This window comes from Bos indicus, chromosome 11, assembly GCF_029378745.1.
Source record: "Bos indicus isolate NIAB-ARS_2022 breed Sahiwal x Tharparkar chromosome 11, NIAB-ARS_B.indTharparkar_mat_pri_1.0, whole genome shotgun sequence".
Taxonomy (NCBI): domain Eukaryota; kingdom Metazoa; phylum Chordata; class Mammalia; order Artiodactyla; family Bovidae; genus Bos; species Bos indicus.
In genome coordinates this window covers 101649096-101667696 of record NC_091770.1, presented here as the reverse complement: position 1 = coordinate 101667696, position 18601 = coordinate 101649096, and the positions used below count along the sequence as shown (strand labels likewise).

At 54.5% G+C, this 18601-nt stretch overlaps 1 protein-coding gene across 3 annotated transcripts in view; it reads left to right on the top strand.

Annotated features, from left to right (window-relative positions):
• Positions 1-18601, top strand: part of MED27 (mediator complex subunit 27) — a 246189-nt gene that overhangs the window by 212334 nt on the left and 15254 nt on the right. The window contains exons 7-8 of one of the 3 annotated variants that reach the window (XM_019971047.2): positions 4776-4853; positions 6807-7337. The exons of 1 other annotated variant lie outside the window; for it this stretch is intronic. In XM_019971047.2, the coding sequence (XP_019826606.2) occupies positions 4776-4853; positions 6807-6941 (213 nt within the window). In that variant the 3' untranslated portion in view covers positions 6942-7337. Of the gene's footprint in view, positions 1-4775; positions 4854-6806; positions 7338-18601 lie in introns of those variants that run through there. One more of the 3 variants, XM_019971048.2, reaches the window with a different exon arrangement.

Below are 18601 nucleotides of genomic sequence, written 5' to 3'. Positions count from 1 at the left end.
CACACTCCTGCTCGAGGAGTGTGCAGACACTGTCTTTCTGTGGCGTCCTCTTCCCGCCCGTACGGTCACCCCTGCCCCCCCACCCAATCCTCCTTCCCGCTTCCCCTATCTCCTTGGCTTATTGTTACTTTCATGTCTTCTCCTCCCTCCCTCTCCTTGGGTTCGCCACCCGCTTTGATCTCTTCTGCGCTGTCTTCAAACCCGCACTCACTGGTGGGATGAATGGCCTCTCTCCCGCGGGAGCATTAGTGCCCTTCTGCGGCCTCCGCTGCCGGCCGGGGTGGCTTTCATCTCCCAGCGGAATCTCATTAGCTCGACATCACAATGGGACCGAGCCTCGGTCGGGCTGGCCCAGAGTCAGTTTAAATTAGTTAATAGCCATCTTTGTTGTTGTTGCCCCGGGCTTGTTTTTTTCCCCCACATCTTGGATGCTGAGCAAAAAAAAAAATTTTTGTTGTTAAAAAGTGTACAACAAAACAAGTACTGAAGGTGGAATGTTCTGACAAAAGGGAAGATCACTGCAGGTGAATTTCTCCAGTATCTGACGACGACGTGGTGCCCACCGCTTTGGAGTTCAGCCCCAGGAACGTGAAAACCAGGGGAAGAAATTTGGGAGGTGGCAGGGACGGAAAACATAGCAAACCGGTTAGCTTTGCTTCCCTCTGCTAAAATATTTCTGTAATTGGAGATGGGAAGTTGAAGAAATTCAGCGATCGTGTCAGCGCTAGAAAAAGCTGCCACCATTTGGCAATGAAGAGAATATACGGGGCCTTTTGGAAAAGAGGCTGAATTTGGCCAGGTTGCTGACCCAGTAATGGGAAAACGGAATCGGTGCCCTGCCTGGAGCCAGGTGCCAAAACGGAGCTTTGGTGTGTGACCCCAGCCGTTTGTGGAAAAGGACGTTTTCTGGTTAGTGCGCTTTGTTCTGCTCTCGAGAAGCCTGTTGCCCGGCAGCCACATTTCCAGACCTGACCTGCACCTGGCAGTGGGACTCTGGCTTTCTGGACCCTTCACTAGGCCGGGGGATGGTGGGCAGATGACGCTGGGGCTCGGGACAGAAGCTGTGGAGCTTCTGTCCACAGACGCAGAGCTGGCCAGGGCGTCTCAGGAGGGAAGGCGGTATAGGCTCGGGTCTCGTGGGCTCCAGGCCCACACACCCCTTGCCCCTCCCCAGCTGTGTGGCCTCTAAGTTTTCATTTCTTCATCTATAAAATGGACCTGGGGGACTTTCCCGGGTGGTTCAGTGGCTTTGACTCTGCGTTTCCAATGCAGGGAGCCCAGGTTTCATCCCCAGTCAGGAAACTAGATCCCATATGCTGCAACTAAGACCCAGCACAGCAGAGGTAGAGAATCTGCCTGCAAAGCAGGAGACCCAGGTTCTGTCCCTGGGTTGGGAAGATCCCCTGGGGAAGGGCATGGCAACGCACTCCAGTAGTCTTGCCTGGAGAATCCCATGGACAGGGGAGCCTGGCGGGCTACAGTCCATGGGGTCCCAGAGCTGGACATGACTGAGGGACTAAAACACACAAAACGAACCTCGGAGACCACCCGCCTCAGTGCGTTCGAGGAGTGAGTGAGCGGGCACATGCCTCACACGCTCTCATCAATGTGGCTGTCCTCAATTCACAAAATCAGCCCACGGTCCTGAAAGAGCGCCTTTCCAAAATAAGGAAAACCCTGCCAGCCCACTACCATTACCCCGCTCCCTCTTTCCACTGCAGCATCATGAAACATGGGTAGTGTGCTATTTTTGATTCATGAAAAAGACAAGTGATCCTTCGAGTTTGTGGTCCTTGGTTTCCCTCATGCCCCAGAAGGAAATGCCTTTTTCTTCTACTGCCAAGAATACTCTGCCTCCTGAGCGGCCTGGCTCCTCAGCTGCAGCAGGGGCAGGCCTGGGGGGCTGCTGGAAATGCCCAGTCTTGGCCCCACCCCACACCTGCCTATAATAATTGGTCAGTAGTCATGCATGGATGTGAGAGTTGGACTATAAAGAAAGCTGAACGCTGAAGAATTGATGCTTTTGAACTGTGGTGTTGGAGAAGACTCTTGAGAGCCCCTTGGACTGCAAGGAGATCCAACCAGTTCATCGTAAAGGAAATCTGTCCTGAATATTCATTGGAAGGACTGATGCTGAAGCTGAAACTCCAATACTTTGGCCACCTGATGTGAAGAGCTGACTCATTTGAAAAGACCCTGATGCTGGAAAAGATTGAAAGTGGGAGGAGAAGGGGATGACAGGATGAGATGGTTGGATGGCATCACCAACTCATTGGACATGAGTTTGAGTAAGCTGCGGGAGTTGGTGATGGACAGGGAGGCCTGGTGTGCTGCAGTCCATGGGGTCACAAACAGTCAGACTGAGCAACTGAACTGAACTGAGCAGCAAGATCCCCAGGGGGTCTGTGTGCCAATTCACATTTGCCTCCTCCTGTATTTCGGGATCCCGAAGAACAGCTGGAAAGGCCAGCTTGATTTCAGGGCCCCCACCCCAGAGATTAGATTCTAGGTCTGCACTGGGGCCGAAAAGCTCACGTTTCCAACACGTTCCTGGGTGATGCCTGAGCGGGCGTCCAGCACCAGCCTGCTTCTCCGCTCCGAGTGCTTGTGTTCACTCTTGTCAGCCAACCAGAGAACTGGCCTGGGTGTCTTAGACGAGAGGCAACGTAGCGAGCTTCCTGAGAGGCGTGTAAAATGAGTGGTAGGAACAGGAGAAAGAATTCTTCAGAAACTCTGTTTCATGTGATGGCAAATGTGATTGTAAGGACTGTCTTATGAGCCTATAAACAGCACTCGTGTGGGACTTTGTTTTTAGCAGGCACCTGGATGGTAAGCACCAAGCTCTAAGCTCAGGCATCCTCGGGGCCCAGCTGGCTTCGCTCGCTTTGTAGCCGTTCATTTCACCCCGCCAATCACCACCCGCCATTTTGCCAAGTTATCATTCTACTGTATGGTTTTTTTTTTTAAGCCTTGCTCATTTTAGAAAGCTGTCTGTCAAAAATGCTTAAAATAAAAACAGTCTTTGCACTTGAAGCAATAAGTACCATTTATCTTGAAAGTCACTTGGGTGAATTTCTTGGCATGGGTCGATATACGAAGCACGGCTGCGTTTGCAGGAAAACCAGCACAGGTGTTTCTGGTTCGTGACTTTTGGTGAGTGGCCATTGTATAGTTTATTTCTTTATTCAGCAAATATGTGCTGAGCACCTGCTAGATGCCAGGTGATAGTCTAGGCCCCGGGGACACAGCATGATCCTCGCCTGCACAGAGCTGGTCGTCTCGCGGAGTTCACTAGCCACCAGGCAGGCCCTGAAAGTCCAGTGGGAAAGAGGGCCAGTCCCAGGGCCAGGCAGCGCAGAAGAGAGGGGGCAGGCGGGCCCAAGGCACGGCTGGAGGATGAGCACTTCACACGCCTGACCATTTCCCCTGAGGGGAAACCACGGCTTCGAGAGGTTCTGTGAGCTGGGGAGCCTGCCTCCTTGCTCTTCAGGGTGTGGCCTCTCTGGCCTTGAGTGTAGACACACAGGCAGACTAATTTCTGGATCATTCATAACGCCTCTTGCGGAACCCAGACCAGACCAGCCCTGCTGGTTTCCAGCTGATGAGTTTGCTTAACTGCTGCTGAGGTCTGTCAGCGCATCATGGTGTCCTGGTGGGAACGGTGCCGACTGAAGAAATGCACACAACCTGGTCCGGCAGGAGATCCTCCATTTCTCAGCGGGAGGACGGACGAGTCGACGCAGGCAGACCACGCTTACTCGTGTTCACAAAGCTGATTGTTTTGTCTGATGTTTTTGTTTCCTTTTGTCTTTTGACCATATCATTTGTAATGGCGAGATTCCCTAATGAAGACAATCAAATAAACCATGAGTTTGAACACAGCTATCAAATTAGGAACAATCTATTCATCCGCTAATGGGTGGCAGGCATTAGCAATCTAGGGTGTCATCACATTTCAGAACTACAGGGGATCTTTGGCCAGCGCTTTGCTTTTTAGGAGGCACACTAAGACCCAGACAGATTCGATGGATCAAGGTCAGCAGACAGAGCTGGGGCAGAATCCCAGCACACGTTCCATCTGGTCCCCAGATGCCCCACGTGAACTTAGAGCCGTAATGCCCTTGGGCCTGCTGGCGGAGTTGTGAGAACAGCGGGTGTGGCCCACTGGACCACAGCTTTCAGGGAGCTGGCCAGACTGAGGACCACACTGGGAGCAGCACAGCTCGTCAGAAGGGTAGTATCTCTGAGGCCCCGGGGAAGGATCCTCAGAAACGAACAGAATCCTGGTCGCAGAACACATATAGCTACAAGTTATGAGACAGAATGGGAATTGAAGGAAGCAGAGAGACAGACCAGTTACACGGGCAGGAAAATCATCCCCGGGCAAAGACTGGAGTTGAACATGGACAGTTGGAAACGAGCCTCTGCGTCCAGGCGGTGTGCCGTGCGGTGGAGGGGCTGGTAACGCCCCGGGCACCCGCCGCCGTTTTACCTCTCCACCAGCCTCTGGCCACATCTCTCTCAGGTGGCACAGCCTACCTGGGCTTGCTGGAAGGTTCCACACTTCACTTGGCCCCGGGCATGAATATTTATGTCCTTTCTGCTCTCAACACTCCTCCTCTCCCCTTCCTTGCCCCCAACCTTGCTAACTAGCTTTCCACCTCTGGGCTTTATTAGGTATCTTTTCCTCCATGAGCCGTCAGATAAAAGGAGCACCTTCCTGTTTTCTCTGCTGGTTCCGAGTGGCTGACCTAGTTCTTCTCCTTGGTCCCCAGGTGACCGACCATGCCACCACCGCCCTGCTCCACTACCAGCTGCCCCAGATGCCTGACGTCGTGGTCCGCTCCTTCATGGTGAGTGGCTCTAGAGGTCAAGCCTCATGAAGCCTTGGCCCCTCAAGTGAAAACAGGCAGCTCAGAAGGTAGCTTGCAGGGGCCTCGCCAAGGAGACAGCCCTGTGTGGAAGTGGTACTTCCTTTCAGCTGGGCAGGGATCTAAGATAAACCATATCCCGCACCGTTAACTGGTTTTCCTATCATTGCCAAACATGTGGTTTCAGAAGTGACCTTCCGACACAGCTTCCGGGGTTGATTTAGTCAGTAGGTGTTTATTGAGCTCCTGGCCTGTGCCGGGCCCCGAGCTTGGTGCTACGGTGGCATCGTTCTTCCAAGACACCCACGCCTTAGACTGTCAGGTCAGAGCCCCGGATGGCGGGGACCAGAAACAGCCAGCCCTGTGTGCGCCAGCTCCCGCCAGCTCTCGTTAACACTGAGGATTTCTCCAGCCAGTTGTTTAACCGTTGGTGACTTGACATGGAACCAGAACGCTTACATCGTGGACATCTGTCCTCCATGTTGGGACTCTGCTCTGACCCCCATCCCTCCCCGCCCCAAGGCAGTTCATCAGGTTATCACATGCCTGCCAGTCGGCCTCAGCCTGGCCCACAGCTGGCCCACATCCTGGAAGAGGCGGCCAGCTGTTAGCACCTCAGCATCACGCCCTCGCATCATTGGCCTCTCTCTCACTGGGGCTGACGCTCCCTGCTTCACTCCTGCCTGGGGGCTGCCCCTTAGAGTACGGACCTATTAGCAAGTCCCCATCCGTGCTGACAGCCATGTGGAGTTGCACGCCTGTGATCCACCTCGTCACGTTCACCGCCACAATTAAGCTTCTAGGAGCCTGTAGTTCATGCCTTAGAAAATACAGCCTGACTTATTGACTGGCTCCCACGCTGGGGAGGCTGAACACGCAGACCCGGGCTTTGTGGAGCATCACACAGCGATTCTCTCATGTATGGAGAACACTTTCAATCAGCAGTCTCGCTTCTTGGGTGGATGGAAAGACTTGCTTTTTAACCTAACGTGTTTAAATGCCTGGTTTCCCTTCAGAAAGGATAAATAGTTTAACTGAATGACCATTGATCTCCTCACATTTGTTGCCAGAACCTCAGGCCCCGAGCCTTTGGAAAGGGCAGGATGGGTGGGCCACGGTCAGCCATCAGGAGGGCCGCTGTGATGAAGACAGCAGGATTTGTGTCAGTCAGCTTGGCTGAGGTCTCCCAAGAGCGATCTCCTCCGACCGACAGACATGATCACAGTGGCGCGCGCCCCCCTTGCTGGCCCGTCGCCGCGACATTGGGCTGGCGCAGCCGTGCGTCTCCTTGAGTCGAGGAATTGAGTTACGAGTCTCATCCTTATGTATGACGCCCGAAGGAACTCTGCCCCCTGAACCCGCGAGTGTGCACTTGCCACTTATTGCGTTACTCGGTGGCACCGGATTGTCCCCGCCCTCCCCCCAGGTGTGTCGGGCCATGTTGTGACAGTGAGTGGTGGCCTGTGAAATCAGATTAGAAAGAGGCATTTGACCTTAGCGGGGAATTCTCCGCTCGCCCTCTATCTGCATGTGTCTGGGGCCACCTCTGGGTGGTGAACACAGAGAGGCTCAATGCCGGTGTTCAGAAGACCCAGGACTCGGATGGAAGGTGGTTATGCGTGGCCCCTGAGCCAGGAGGCTGGGCCGAGGTTCACATCCGCCCCTTTCTGGGAGCCCTGCCTGTCTCCCAGAGTAGGGACTTCTATTTTAAATCTCCCCTAGTCAGGAGGGGCCCAGGGCGCCAGAACTGAGATTCAGCAGCACTGTGACCTTGTGGGTGCTCCAAGGAGCTTTCTGTAAAATCTTGCGTCACCTCCCGGGGTCACGGCCAGCCCAGGTCCTCCGTTCTAGAGATCATTAGGCTTGGGCAGGAAGGATGACATTGGAAGCACCCAGCTCCGTGTCTTTCACTTCTCTCCTCACTTCTCTTTTTAGACCTGGCTAAGAAGTTACATAAAGCTGTTCCAGGCCCCATGCCAGCGCTGCGGGAAGTTTCTGCAGGACGGCCTGCCCCCCACCTGGAGGGATTTCCGCACCCTCGAGGCCTTCCACGACACCTGCCGGCAGTGATCCCGCACCGGCCCCCAGACCCCCACCCAGATCCTTCCCAGGCAAGCCCTCAGTCACAGCGATGGCTCAGATGCGTCTTCATGGCCGGAATAGCACTTCTGCCACCTGCTCGCTTCCATCGTGCGCTCAGGCCAGGCTTGGTGAATAGCAGAGTCCCCTCTGTTGACGGGACCATCACACCGCTGAGCTGGCGTGTGGGGGCGCAGAGAGCACCTCAGGACCCAGGACGAGACAGGCAGGCAGCTTCTTTCTCGCGTGTGCTCACCATGCTGGTGCATCAGCCCTCCTGAATCTGTGTTCTAAGTCATTTTACAGTTGGAGTGAGCCCTTGTCATGCCGAGGGTTTTGTCCTGTTCCGTGACTTATCTTTATCAGCAGTAAACCTTCTCTGCCCGGGATGAGGCTTCGTGTCCTGTTTCTTAAAGCACCTTCTGTGTTCAGTTCTGTGAACACGTGAGCAGATCTCGGCCTTTTGAAGGAAAAAAAAAAAGTAAAACTTAGTAATGTCTGCGTTTGAAATAATTCTTTTTGAGGACACATCTCCCTGCTTCTTGCCTTCGGGAGAGAGGGCAGTGTTGGCAAATATTCCATTTCAAAGATGTTTCAACGGCTTGAAAAATGGATTGTTCTTTTTAAGGAGAGAAGTGCACAGATGTTTCGTTTTACTAAACCAGTAATACACATATCTAACAAAGGGAAAGGAATCTGCCCGCATTGCCAGCAGACCGTGCGTGAGAGGGCAGGACAGCTGTGCCTGGCTTGTCGGTCCCCTTTTGTCCTGAATCTTAACCATGAGCAGATTCCAGCCCCATCTACTGAGTTTATTCAGGGCCTCAACCCTGTTTAAAGCCGTGACCTGCATATATGAGGAAGCGTTGACCTGCTGAAGGTCTTAAGAAGGATGAGCAAGTCCCTAGAGCTTTTCCAGCAGGCCCAGCTTAGAGACAAGGCAAGTTCTCTTTGCGGTGAACAGGGCCAGAGAGACGCTGCTTTCTGACGGGTCCCAGAACCTGGGTTCTGGTACCACCCAGACCTTCCTCACCTACCCCTCCCAAGCTGAAAAGAGCCAGAGAATAAAGGAGATTTAGTGATGGGGGGACGCAATGGGACAGTCCACCCCAAGAGTGGTCCAGTAGTCCTGGCGTCCTGGAAGCTTGTTGAACGAATACTCAGCACTTCCCTGGTGGTCCAGTGGCCCAGAGTCTGCACTCCCAGTGCAGAGGACCCGGGTTCGATCCCTGATCAGAGAACTAGACTCCACAAGCGCGACTAAGAGTTCACAGGCCACAGCTAAGAGTTTGCATGCCACAAGTAAAGAGCCCACGTGCCACAGCTGAGACCCAGTGCAGCCAAATATTTAAAACACACACAAATCCTCAGGCCCCACCCCAGACTGGCTGAATCAGAGACTGGGGGTGGGGCCCAGCACCCTGGTTGTTAGCAAGTCCGGACGTGGGCCCCAGTCTGAAACCACCAGTCTCTAGGAGATGGCAGTGCTCTCAGGGCCCAGCTTGGGTCAGGAGGGTGAGCGGCGGCAGGATGTAGTACGGGAACGTTTGCACACAGCAGGTGATTTTAGATTAAATACCAGGGTTTATCACATTTAAGATGCCATCACTCGTAAGATGCACCATTATTTCACGATCCCCCTAAGAAAGAAAAACAGGCTGCCAATTAAACCATGGTGCAGGCTGTAATGATAATCCTGTGTGACACACGATCGGTCACACCAGCCTTTCATGCTCTGAAACTGCTTTCATCTCTTCCGAGGGGGTCGGTGGTTTCTCCTGCCTCGAGTCTCACTGTCTAACGTGTGACAGGCGATCCCTTCCCAGGGCTCCTAGTAACACATCCCCAGTGACTTGCCTGTATCCTCCTTTCTTTGGTCTTGTAAGACGCTTGTTTGTTGCAAGAAAATCCAGAATTGAGGCCACTGGGTGTATAATAACATTTTGTTGCACAGCTGCACGTCTTTTTAGAGACATTTAAATGGCAAATAAAAGACCCCATGCAGGACGTACAGTTACGCAGAGCCCGTGTGAAGTGACGACAAGATGACGAGCTGTGACAGGCTGGAGCACATGCTGATGACGAGTGCGTGTTGACGGCCAGCTGGCTGATAGCCCACGTCGGGGACCTTCTCGTGCGTGAACCGGCCCTCTGACAATCGATGGGATTATGGTAACAGTACACCACGTTGTGGGGCTTCCCTGGTGGCTCAGTGGTAAAGAACTCACCTGCCAGTGCAGGAGATGAGGGTCCGATCGCTGGTCAGGAAGAGGCCCTGAAGAAGGATATGGCAACCAACTCCAGTATTCTTGCCTGGGAAATCCCACAGACAGAGGAGCCTGGTGAGGCTAAAGTCCATGGGGTCGCAAAGAGTCGGACACAGCTTAATGACTAAACAACAGCAGCAACCCCACGTTGTGAGAGAGCTGTTCGGATTTTTAAGTGTTGGCAACAAATCTGAGAGCCTCCTGCTGCTGCTGCTGCTGCTGCTAAGTCGCTTCAGTCGTGTCTGACTGTGCGACCCCATGGACAGCAGCCCACCAGACTCCGCCATCCCTGGGATTCTCCAGGCAAGAACACTGGAGTGGGTTGCCATTGCCTTCTCCAATGCATGAAAGTGAAAAGTGAAAGTGAAGTCGCTCAGTCTTGTCCGACTCTTTGCAACCCCATGGACTGCAGCCCACCAGGCTCCTCTGTCCGTGGGATTTTCCAGGCAAGAGTACTGGAGTGGGGTGCCATTGCCTTCTCCGAGAGCCTCCTAGTTGGTCCCAAAGATCCCTCCACCTCCCGCCGAGCTGCGTTTCCAATGGAGAGAGCAGACCTTGAGTTCTGGGCCCTGGGCAGGCAGTCATTTCTGCTCAGGTCTGAGGGACAGTGTTCTTGGTCTCACTATATCACCTTCAGCGATACCTACTCTGTGGCCGCTGATGCCTGTTCCCCACTTACAGGAGCTTCCATGTTAAAATAATGTACTTAGGGGAAAAGCACGACCCCTAATGTTAAATAATAACACACAACTGCGGAAACTAAGACAAGATTGTAAAGCAACTATATACTTCAATAAAAATTGAGTAACAGCACAGCTGAAGCGTAGCCACAGCAGAAGGTGTGACGGGGGTGGCCGGTTCAGGACCTCAGCTCCGGCCTCCTGCTCCCAGTTGTGGGGCTTGGACAAGTCACTCGTCCTCTCCCAAAACACGCACGTCAGTGCCCAGGGCCAGCAAGGCAGGAGAGCGGGAGGGGCTGGGGCTCGCAGACGAGACGGGCAGAAAGTCCCTGAAGCTGGGCGCCGGACAGGCGGGTGATACGTGTGATTCTGTTTCTCTAGTTTTTAATTGTCCCTAATTAAAAGGGGTGGGGGGAAGTATAAGGGTCGGGCTAGGCAACCGTTAGGGTGTTCTCCTCTCTGACCTTCAGTGCCAAGAAGGGGAAGCTAAAAGGGGGAGGGCCGGGCCGGGCCGGGCTGGGAAAGGGGTTTGTTCACCAGATCCCTGAACGCTTGGTGCTTCAGAGATGCCCCAATATAGAGAACACACTGACCTGAAGTGGGAAAAACAGACTGGGGGTGGGCTGGGGTCGGTTCCAAGACGTGGACTGTGAGGAAGCTGGGACCTGGTGCTGCTAGGGGCACCGTCCCCGGGGCCAGACCCGCCCGGTGGAGCCCCTCACGAAGGGGTCCTGGCCATCAGCACTATGCCAGCCACACCCCCGCCGACCCCTATCACTCAGACTGTGCAGCAAGCTCTTGGCCAGAACCTCGAGATGTTTTAGATGACCTGATGACCGCCTGGACAGCCCAGCATCTCCTCTGTACCAGGCGCTTCCCATATGTTGTTCATTTCCTCTCGGGTGGGTTTGTACTGTTTTCCCCATCATGTGCACGAGGCCTGGAGGGGCCTGGGTGTCCCACTGCCCTCATCACTTCCTCCCCAGGAGCAGAGGGGCTGAGCAGTCCCTGCTCTGCGGGGCATGTTGTGTCAAGAATTGCCCAAGAAGCTCCCTCAGCCCAGACTTGGAAATCTGTCTTGCAGTTGCATCTGCCAGATTGAGCAGCGATGTGTCTTTTCCGTGCTCTCTGCCGGCTGAGTTCTGTTGATCAGCAGGGCACCTGTTAGGAACCGGCAGGATGGGATGAGGAGGGCCAGGAAAGGTGGGCCAGATTTTTCCCCCCGAACTAAATCGGGAATTGGCCTTTTGGTATCGAGTGATGTTTTTACACTTCACGCCACTGACGGAAAGCTGCGGGCTTAAAATGATCTTTTGGTGTTAACGTGCCAATTCTCCATTGCATTTTGAGTGTCAGAGTGTGGGCCTGCTGCTAAATCGAGAGCCTTTTAAGGTCACCCGAGCTGGGAGGAGAAGAGACAGCAGCTTCAGCCACCAGGAATCCCAGTAAGATCCGGAACGCCCACCCACTGGACGGGAGGCAGCATTGGGCTGTTGGGTCTGTGGACAGAGGACAGGATGTGACCGCTCACCTGGCTTGGCTGTGCCCCGCAGCGTCTGCATCTCCGCCTCCGCGACGAAGATGAGCAGGGGGCTTCAGTGTCCTGCCTTGACAGGAAAGGATGGGCCAGTCCCGCTCACTCGGGGTGCAGCCGGCCAGGCTGTTCTGTCGCAGAGAAAGCTCCTTCAAGGCCGCACAGTATGTGCCTCGGAGATGAGCCTGTGGCGTCCGTGGACAAGCCTGTCCTCCAGCTCATCTGCCCGGGGAATAATTAGGCCTCACTTTCTGGGACAGGCAGGTTTCTTTCCCCATCTCTGTCGTCCTGCCCGCACTCTCATCCCCACCCCTGCTTCTCAAATTAATGGAAGGAACCTCCCAGCATCACTCCCGAGTTGCACTTCAAATTGCTGGCTGGCTGCTCCCTATTATTAGTACTCGAAGAACTAAACCTTCACGTTCACAGGCACATCCCTGGTAGAGGCTCTTCTTGGCAGCTCTCAGACAATTAGTTACTCGAGAGCAGCTTCAGCCTGTCTCTGTGCTAATTGAGTTGAAATTTCAGCTGCAGGTTGACTGTCCTCGGGGACAGTGGGCGCAGTGGCCTGGTGCTCACCACACAGGCAGGTCCTGCCAGCAGCAGGCTTCTGCAGCCTCTCGGGTCCCCAGCTGGATAGGGACAAAGGAGTGAAGCAGCCCTCTGGCAAGAAGGTACGGGGAAGGTAGGGGCCAAGGGGTGACGAGGGAAGGGTGGAGGGTGGTAAGAGGCCCCTAGCTCAAGCGCCAGCCTGGGCCGCCAGCAAGCTTCATCAGCTCCCACACCGTGGGACGCGTGGGTACTTAATGCCTTACTCATCCTCGTCTAATTCTTGGCTGTCGTCTCAATCGTGGGCTCGCTTTCTTAATACCAGAAGGAATACATGTGTTCCTTTTATAGAAAATTAGGTAATGTGGGCAAGCAAAAGGAATGATACCCATAATTCCAACCAACAGGAGACAATGACCAGAGAACACTGTGGCGTACACCTTTCCAGACCTTCGTGTGGACGCGCTGAGGTGAGGACATATTTGTAAAAGAGCATAGATAGGATAGTGTTTGAAACCTGCTTTTTTGGATTTAGCAAACGCTAAGTTGCTCCAACACAGAGATCTCAAAACACCTCCAGGGAACATAGACACATACTTCCCATCCACTTCAGTGCCCCAGAGGGAGGGAGCATTTCGGGTCCCAGGGCTGCTCTGAGCCATGTGGTCACTCCGGAACCCTATTCCCCCCACCTTCTCACCCACATGACCTTGGGCGTGACCCATGTGCTGGAAGCGGAGTCATGGGCGCCTTCCAAGTTGATGAAAAGGGGGAAACATAGAGGCGTTGTAAGGCCAGGCCCAGCACGGGCACGTGTCAGTTCTGCTCGACCTTCGTGAGTGAGAGCTTAGGCATGTGGCAGACCTAGCTGCAGGGGCTGCTGGGAGGCACCGTCCCCCACTGCGCGCCCTGGGTCCGGCCGGGACCCTTGCTCTGGACGAGAAGGGGCCGCCTCCACCGTGCAGTGCGCCCTCCTGCATCGGGACTGTGAGCAGTGATGCTGCCTGGAGGCCTGGGTGGGCCTCGTTTCTGCCGTCCTTTGGTTTTGTGCGATGGTGGCCTCCCACGTTTGATAACCATAACTCAGGCAAGGAACCGCTCCTGGATCTTCAGAGTTTTGTTTTGAAGTAATTACAGATTCACCAGAAAGTTACCAGGACACGTTCATGGCAGTGCCAGGCATACTTTACCAGCTTTCCCCAGGGTCAGCGTCTTGTGCAGACCTGTCCAACTGCATCTGTGGTTGCTGGCACAGCTACAGCACAGTGTACAGACCAGGAAGTTGACTTTGGTAGCGCGCAGCGCGTTTACCACCAACTCAGTGGACATGAGTCTGAGCAAACTCTGGGAAATGGTGAGGGACAGGGGGGCCTGGCACGCTGCAGTCCACGCGGTCGCAGAGTCGGACACGACTGAACAACGACAGCGTGGCGTTTACTTGCGCTCCACCGGCTCCACGCGCACTTAGTGATGCGTCTGTGTGATGGTGTGTCTGCGTGCAGCCTAGTGCAGTTTTATCATATGTGTAGCTTCGTGGAACCGCCACCACCAGGACACGCCGCCGTTCCCTCCCTGCGAGACCCCCTCGCACTACCTTTTCCTGATGGCACTCCCCTCCTTCCCTGTCCCTGCCCCCTGGCCACCCCTAAGCTGCTTTCTATCTCCAGAATCACTTTATTTCATGAATGTTATAAAGAGTGAGATTCCACTGCGTATATGTGCCTCTGAGGTTGGCTTTTTTCATCCAGCAGAATTTCCTTGAGGCTTATCCAAGGTGCTGTGTGTATCAGTGATCCATTCCCTTCAGTTGCTAAGTGATATTCCAGGGGTTTCCACACCTTGGTTAACCACTTACCCAGTGGAAGACGTCTGGTGCTTTTCAGTTTGTGGCCGTTATCAACAGAGCCACTATGAACACTCGTGTACAATTTTCTGCATAAAAAGAAGTTTTCATTTCTGTGGAATATATACGCCCATGAGTACAGTTGCTGGGTCATATAGTAAGTCCATTTTTAGTTTGAAAAGGAAATGCCAAACCATATCATTTCACATTGATGTGAGTAATCCAATTCCTGCACAGCTTTGCCAGCATTTGGTGTGGTCGCTGTTTCTTATTTTGATCACTGTGGTAGGTGTGGAGTGATACCTCGTGGTGGTTTTTATTTGCACCCCTCCAACGGCTGATGATGTTGAACATCTTTTCGTGTGCTTCTTTGCCATCTGGCTATTGTCTTGGGTGAAATGTCTGTGCGTGTCTTTTGCCCAGTTTCTAATTGGATTGTTTTTGAACGCTGAGTTTTGAGTTCTTTATATATTCTACATATGAGTCCTTGGCAGGCGTGTCATTTGTGCATATTTTCTCCCAACTGTCGCTTGTCTTTTCATCCTCTTAATGGGGCTTTTTGAAAAGCAGATATATTCAGTTTTGATGAGGTCCAATTTATCAGATTTTTTTTGTTTATGAGTTGTGCTTTTGGTGTTGAGTCGAACCTGCTGGGTTTCGGATTGAGTGTTGTTTTGCTGTAATGAGCATCAGCGCTCCTCACTTCCTTCCTTCCTCCCCCTGCCCCCGCCCCGTCTCTCTCTCTGTCTCTCTCCCTCCCCAGCAGGGACCTTAGCTACCCTCTCCTTCTATCGGATGGTCACTCAGGACATCCAAGGTTGGGAACCCTGGCCTGGCTCACGCAGCAGGTCAGTGGCAGCGAGAAGACCAGAACGACTCCCTCAGTCACCGTGTTTCCTGCTTCCCGAAGACTCTTCTCGGGGAAGCACTTGAACTGCAGTGTCAAAATGAAATGGATCCACTACAGCAGGGAGTATGAAAGGAAGGCGTTGGCAGTGACAGACTTGTTCCTCCAGCTCAGCCGGGGCCCGGGCAGCGGTGCTCTGATGATGCGCCTCTTGCAGGAGTGAGATCTGATGCCAGTGGTCCTCGCCCTCCCGGGCTCAGGAAGGCAGTCGGGCTGGGGCCCGGGGAGCGGTGCTCTGATGATGCGCCTCTTGCAGGAGTGAGATCTGATGCCAGTGGTCCTCGCCCTCCCGGGCTCAGGAAGGCAGTCGGGCTGGGACCCGGGGAGCAGTGGTCTGATGATGCGCCTCTTGCAGGAGTGAGATCTGATGCCAGTGGTCCTCGCCCTCCCCGGCTCAGGAAGGCAGTCGGGCTGGGGCCCGGGCAGCGGTGCTCTGATGATGCGCCTCTTGCAGGAGTGAGATCTGATGCCAGTGGTCCTCGCCCTCCCCGGCTCAGGAAGGCAGTCGGGCTGGGGCCCGGGCAGCGGTGCTCTGATGATGCACCTCTTGCAGGAGTGAAATCTGATGCCAGTGGTCCTCGCCCTCCCGGGCTCAGGAAGGCAGTCGGGCTGGGGCCCGGGCAGCGGTGCTCTGATGATGCGCCTCTTGCAGGAGTGAGATCTGATGCCAGTGGTCCTCGCCCTCCCCGGCTCAGGAAGGCAGTCGGGCAGCGTGCTGCGCTCAGATGGGCAGCTGGGGCCTGAGTCCCTAGCATTTAGCCAAGCCGGTGTGGTCACTAGGGGACTATGGGGGAGCTTCCCGGGGGTGATGTCTCCCCTCGTACCTTTCAGCCTCCGGGATTGCCCAGCCACCCAGATCCCCACCTCCCCACCCCCACCGATGGCGCTGCTGTGGAAGGGGGCGGAGGGGACACACAGATGTGTTGGAGGTGGGAGTTCGGGTCTCAGAAGATGGACAGCCCTTTTCCAGGTTCTGCTCGATGCCCGTCCCTCCCAGACAGGACCCCACACGCCCAAGGATGCCAGGGGTTAGGGTTAGGGTCCCTCCCCCAGGTTCCTGGGGGCCCCCACTCAGGACAAGGGTGTCATCACCCCAGCCTCATGCTTGCTGTCGCCATCTTCTGGGAGGTCACCGTCCTCAAACATGGCGGACAGAGGGTGTCCAGCTCGGGGCTGGGAAGCACCTCCAAGTGGAATCTTCCTTTCAGGAAGCATTCGACCTTTCACCTCCCAGCCCCTGTGTGATTTTCTCCCCAGAGATCCCTCCCAGGAAGCCCCATGGCGCATTCTTCCCCCCTCCCCCCGCAGTTATTAATCCTATGCTCACCCAGCCCACTTCCTCTTCCTAAACACCCAGCAAGAGTCTCTTTCCCGGGCCCCTTGTGTCTAAGTGGGGCCGTGACAGGTGAGCAGAAGAGGCAGCTAAAAGCAGACCGCGTTTCCCATGCTCTCACTTCCTTTTCTGAGACCCCACTGGGGGCAACGCACAGCCGTGGTGGAGTTAGAGGTTGGAAGGGTTCTGAGTCCCGGGGCCACCGCCTGGAGGCGAGACTGCCCGTGAGCTGCCCAGTGGATTCTATGGGACGGAAGTAAACTGTTAAACTTATTATTGGGTTAAATCACTGAGACTTGGGGTGTATATTTTTTTTAATAGCTGCTCGGATTATTTACCCCACCCATCATGAAAATACCCTGAAAACTGTGCCACGAACTGTAAGCTGTTGATGGATGGTAGAGGTTACTGTTTCTCCTGTTTCTATGTTAGCTTGAGTCCAAGTCATCTTTCACTTCGGTTAGAAGAGGGCCACAGGGGTTTCCCTGGCGGTCCAGCGGCCAAGACTGTGCTCCCAGTGCAGGGGGCCTGGATTCGATACGTGCTTGGGGACCTAGATTCCACATGCTGTACTGGAGTTCCTGTGGCACAACCAGAAGACCCGTCATGCTACCACTAAGCCCTGGCACAGCCGAAGTAGATAAATAGACTTTTTTTTTAAAGAGAAGAAGAGGATCATGTGCAGAGTCAACTCGGGCTGTCCTCTGGTTCCTCCAGGAAGAGCAGCCTTATCAGACGCCTTCCTGACCGCTCTCAAGGAGTGTGGACATTCCATCCCTTCTGCCCCCTTCTCTGATCGTCTTCAGAGCCGCTCCTCTTGCATTCATCAGTCATTATTTATCTTGTTCTCCACCCACTCCAAGACGGTCAGCTCCACAAGGCCAGGAACCGAGTCTGTCTGGAGCACTGCCCTGTCCCCTTGCACACAGAAGGTGCTCAGTAAGTATTTACCGAACGTGGAGAAGAGGAAGCTCTGCGCTCTGCTGCTCACAGGGGGACCTTGGGCCAGGCACGTGATCCTTCCGAGTGTGGATGCTTCACCCGTGAGTGGGGCAGTGGCCCTGGCTGGCCGTGCAGTGCCGGAGTCCTGTGAGGGAGTCACACCAGTCCTGTGAGGGAGTCACACCAGTCCTGTGAGGGAATCACACCAGGTGTTGGTTGTGCACCTACTGTGTGCAGGTGCTCGGTGCCCGGAATGTAGTCCACGTGGCAAACGAGAAAGGGGCCAGGCGGCCAAGACAGCCTTGTCAGTGACATCCACCGCAGGCAGGGCAAGGATGCTCTGGGGCCATGGTCACCAGGTGGGGCCTCTTCCATCTTCCACTGTGGCCTTGGTGACACCCACTCGCCTCTCTTTGCTCACCCTGAGAAAATATTCAGAGAAAGAAATCCAGAGGTTTGGCGGCCTTCCCTCTGAGACGCAGCCTCAGCTGTGCACCCTCTCTTAAGCACAAGAGATTTCAGACGCCACCTGGAAAGCAGAAGTGCCCAGAAGAGACTGTCAGGGGTGCAGACCCGCCCCTGTTCCCATCCCATCCACACTGCTGTGAATGAGCACATCTCCCTGCCTTGAGGATAAGCGGGTCCCTTTCTTGCTGTGGCCTTTTGATATTTGACTTTGCACTCGATGCCCCTAAAGCTAATAGGCCCTGGCCTTTCATTTCCAAAGGGTAGTTGGTCAAATTAATGATCGCCAAAAGGCCAGAGGTAATTTGCTTTCCTCCCGGTTTCTTTCCATTCGTTTGCAAACCAGCAAAGTTCAAGAAAGCTTCTGAGCATGAAAGAGTAGGGGATCTAATTAGGAAGCAGGCAGGTAGTTCGAAAACTTTCTCGAGACCTTAGGGGCCATAGTCACAGGGTGGTCATGAGATTGTCCCAACAAGGACACTGAATTCTGCATGGGCCGGTCCCAGCCGTGGGCCTCATTCCCAGAAGCCCGGACAGCTTGCAAATGAAAGAATGTGTATCCCTGTTCAGCCTGTCTTCAGCCTCCATGAGGGACCCCAGCCCAGACCATCTGCTGGGGGGCAGGAGGTGGCTAGCCGGCGAAGGGCTGAGGTTGACAAGGGACAGGAACCGTTCTACAGCAGCCTGCGTCCTCAGAATATAAACACCCACCGTGTGAGGCGCGTGGGGCGAGGTGTGTCTGTTTTGCTGTTACGCACAGTGGAGGCATTTTATGGCTGGGTCTTGTACCTGGGCCTGAGCATTTCCAGCTGAGCCACACACTGCAGAAAGGCTGTGGCTTCTCAGGAGCCCGGCCTGATGACTGGCTGAGTGCCCCAGGCCACCAGGGACGCGGCGGGGGTGTCAGCCTGCCGTGAGCCACGTCTGTGAATGGAGAACACGTGACCCCAGGAATCCAGACACCATGGTTGTATCACCCCCTCGGGATTAAAAACAGGACCTCGCCTTGCCTCTGGGGAACCAACACCCAACACCACTCATCCGTCCATGTGTTGCAATTAGAGGGTCTCTCATCAGTCCATCCCCACCCCCCCACTCCAGAGGAAGGGGGTCCTGGCCAGTCTCAGTGCC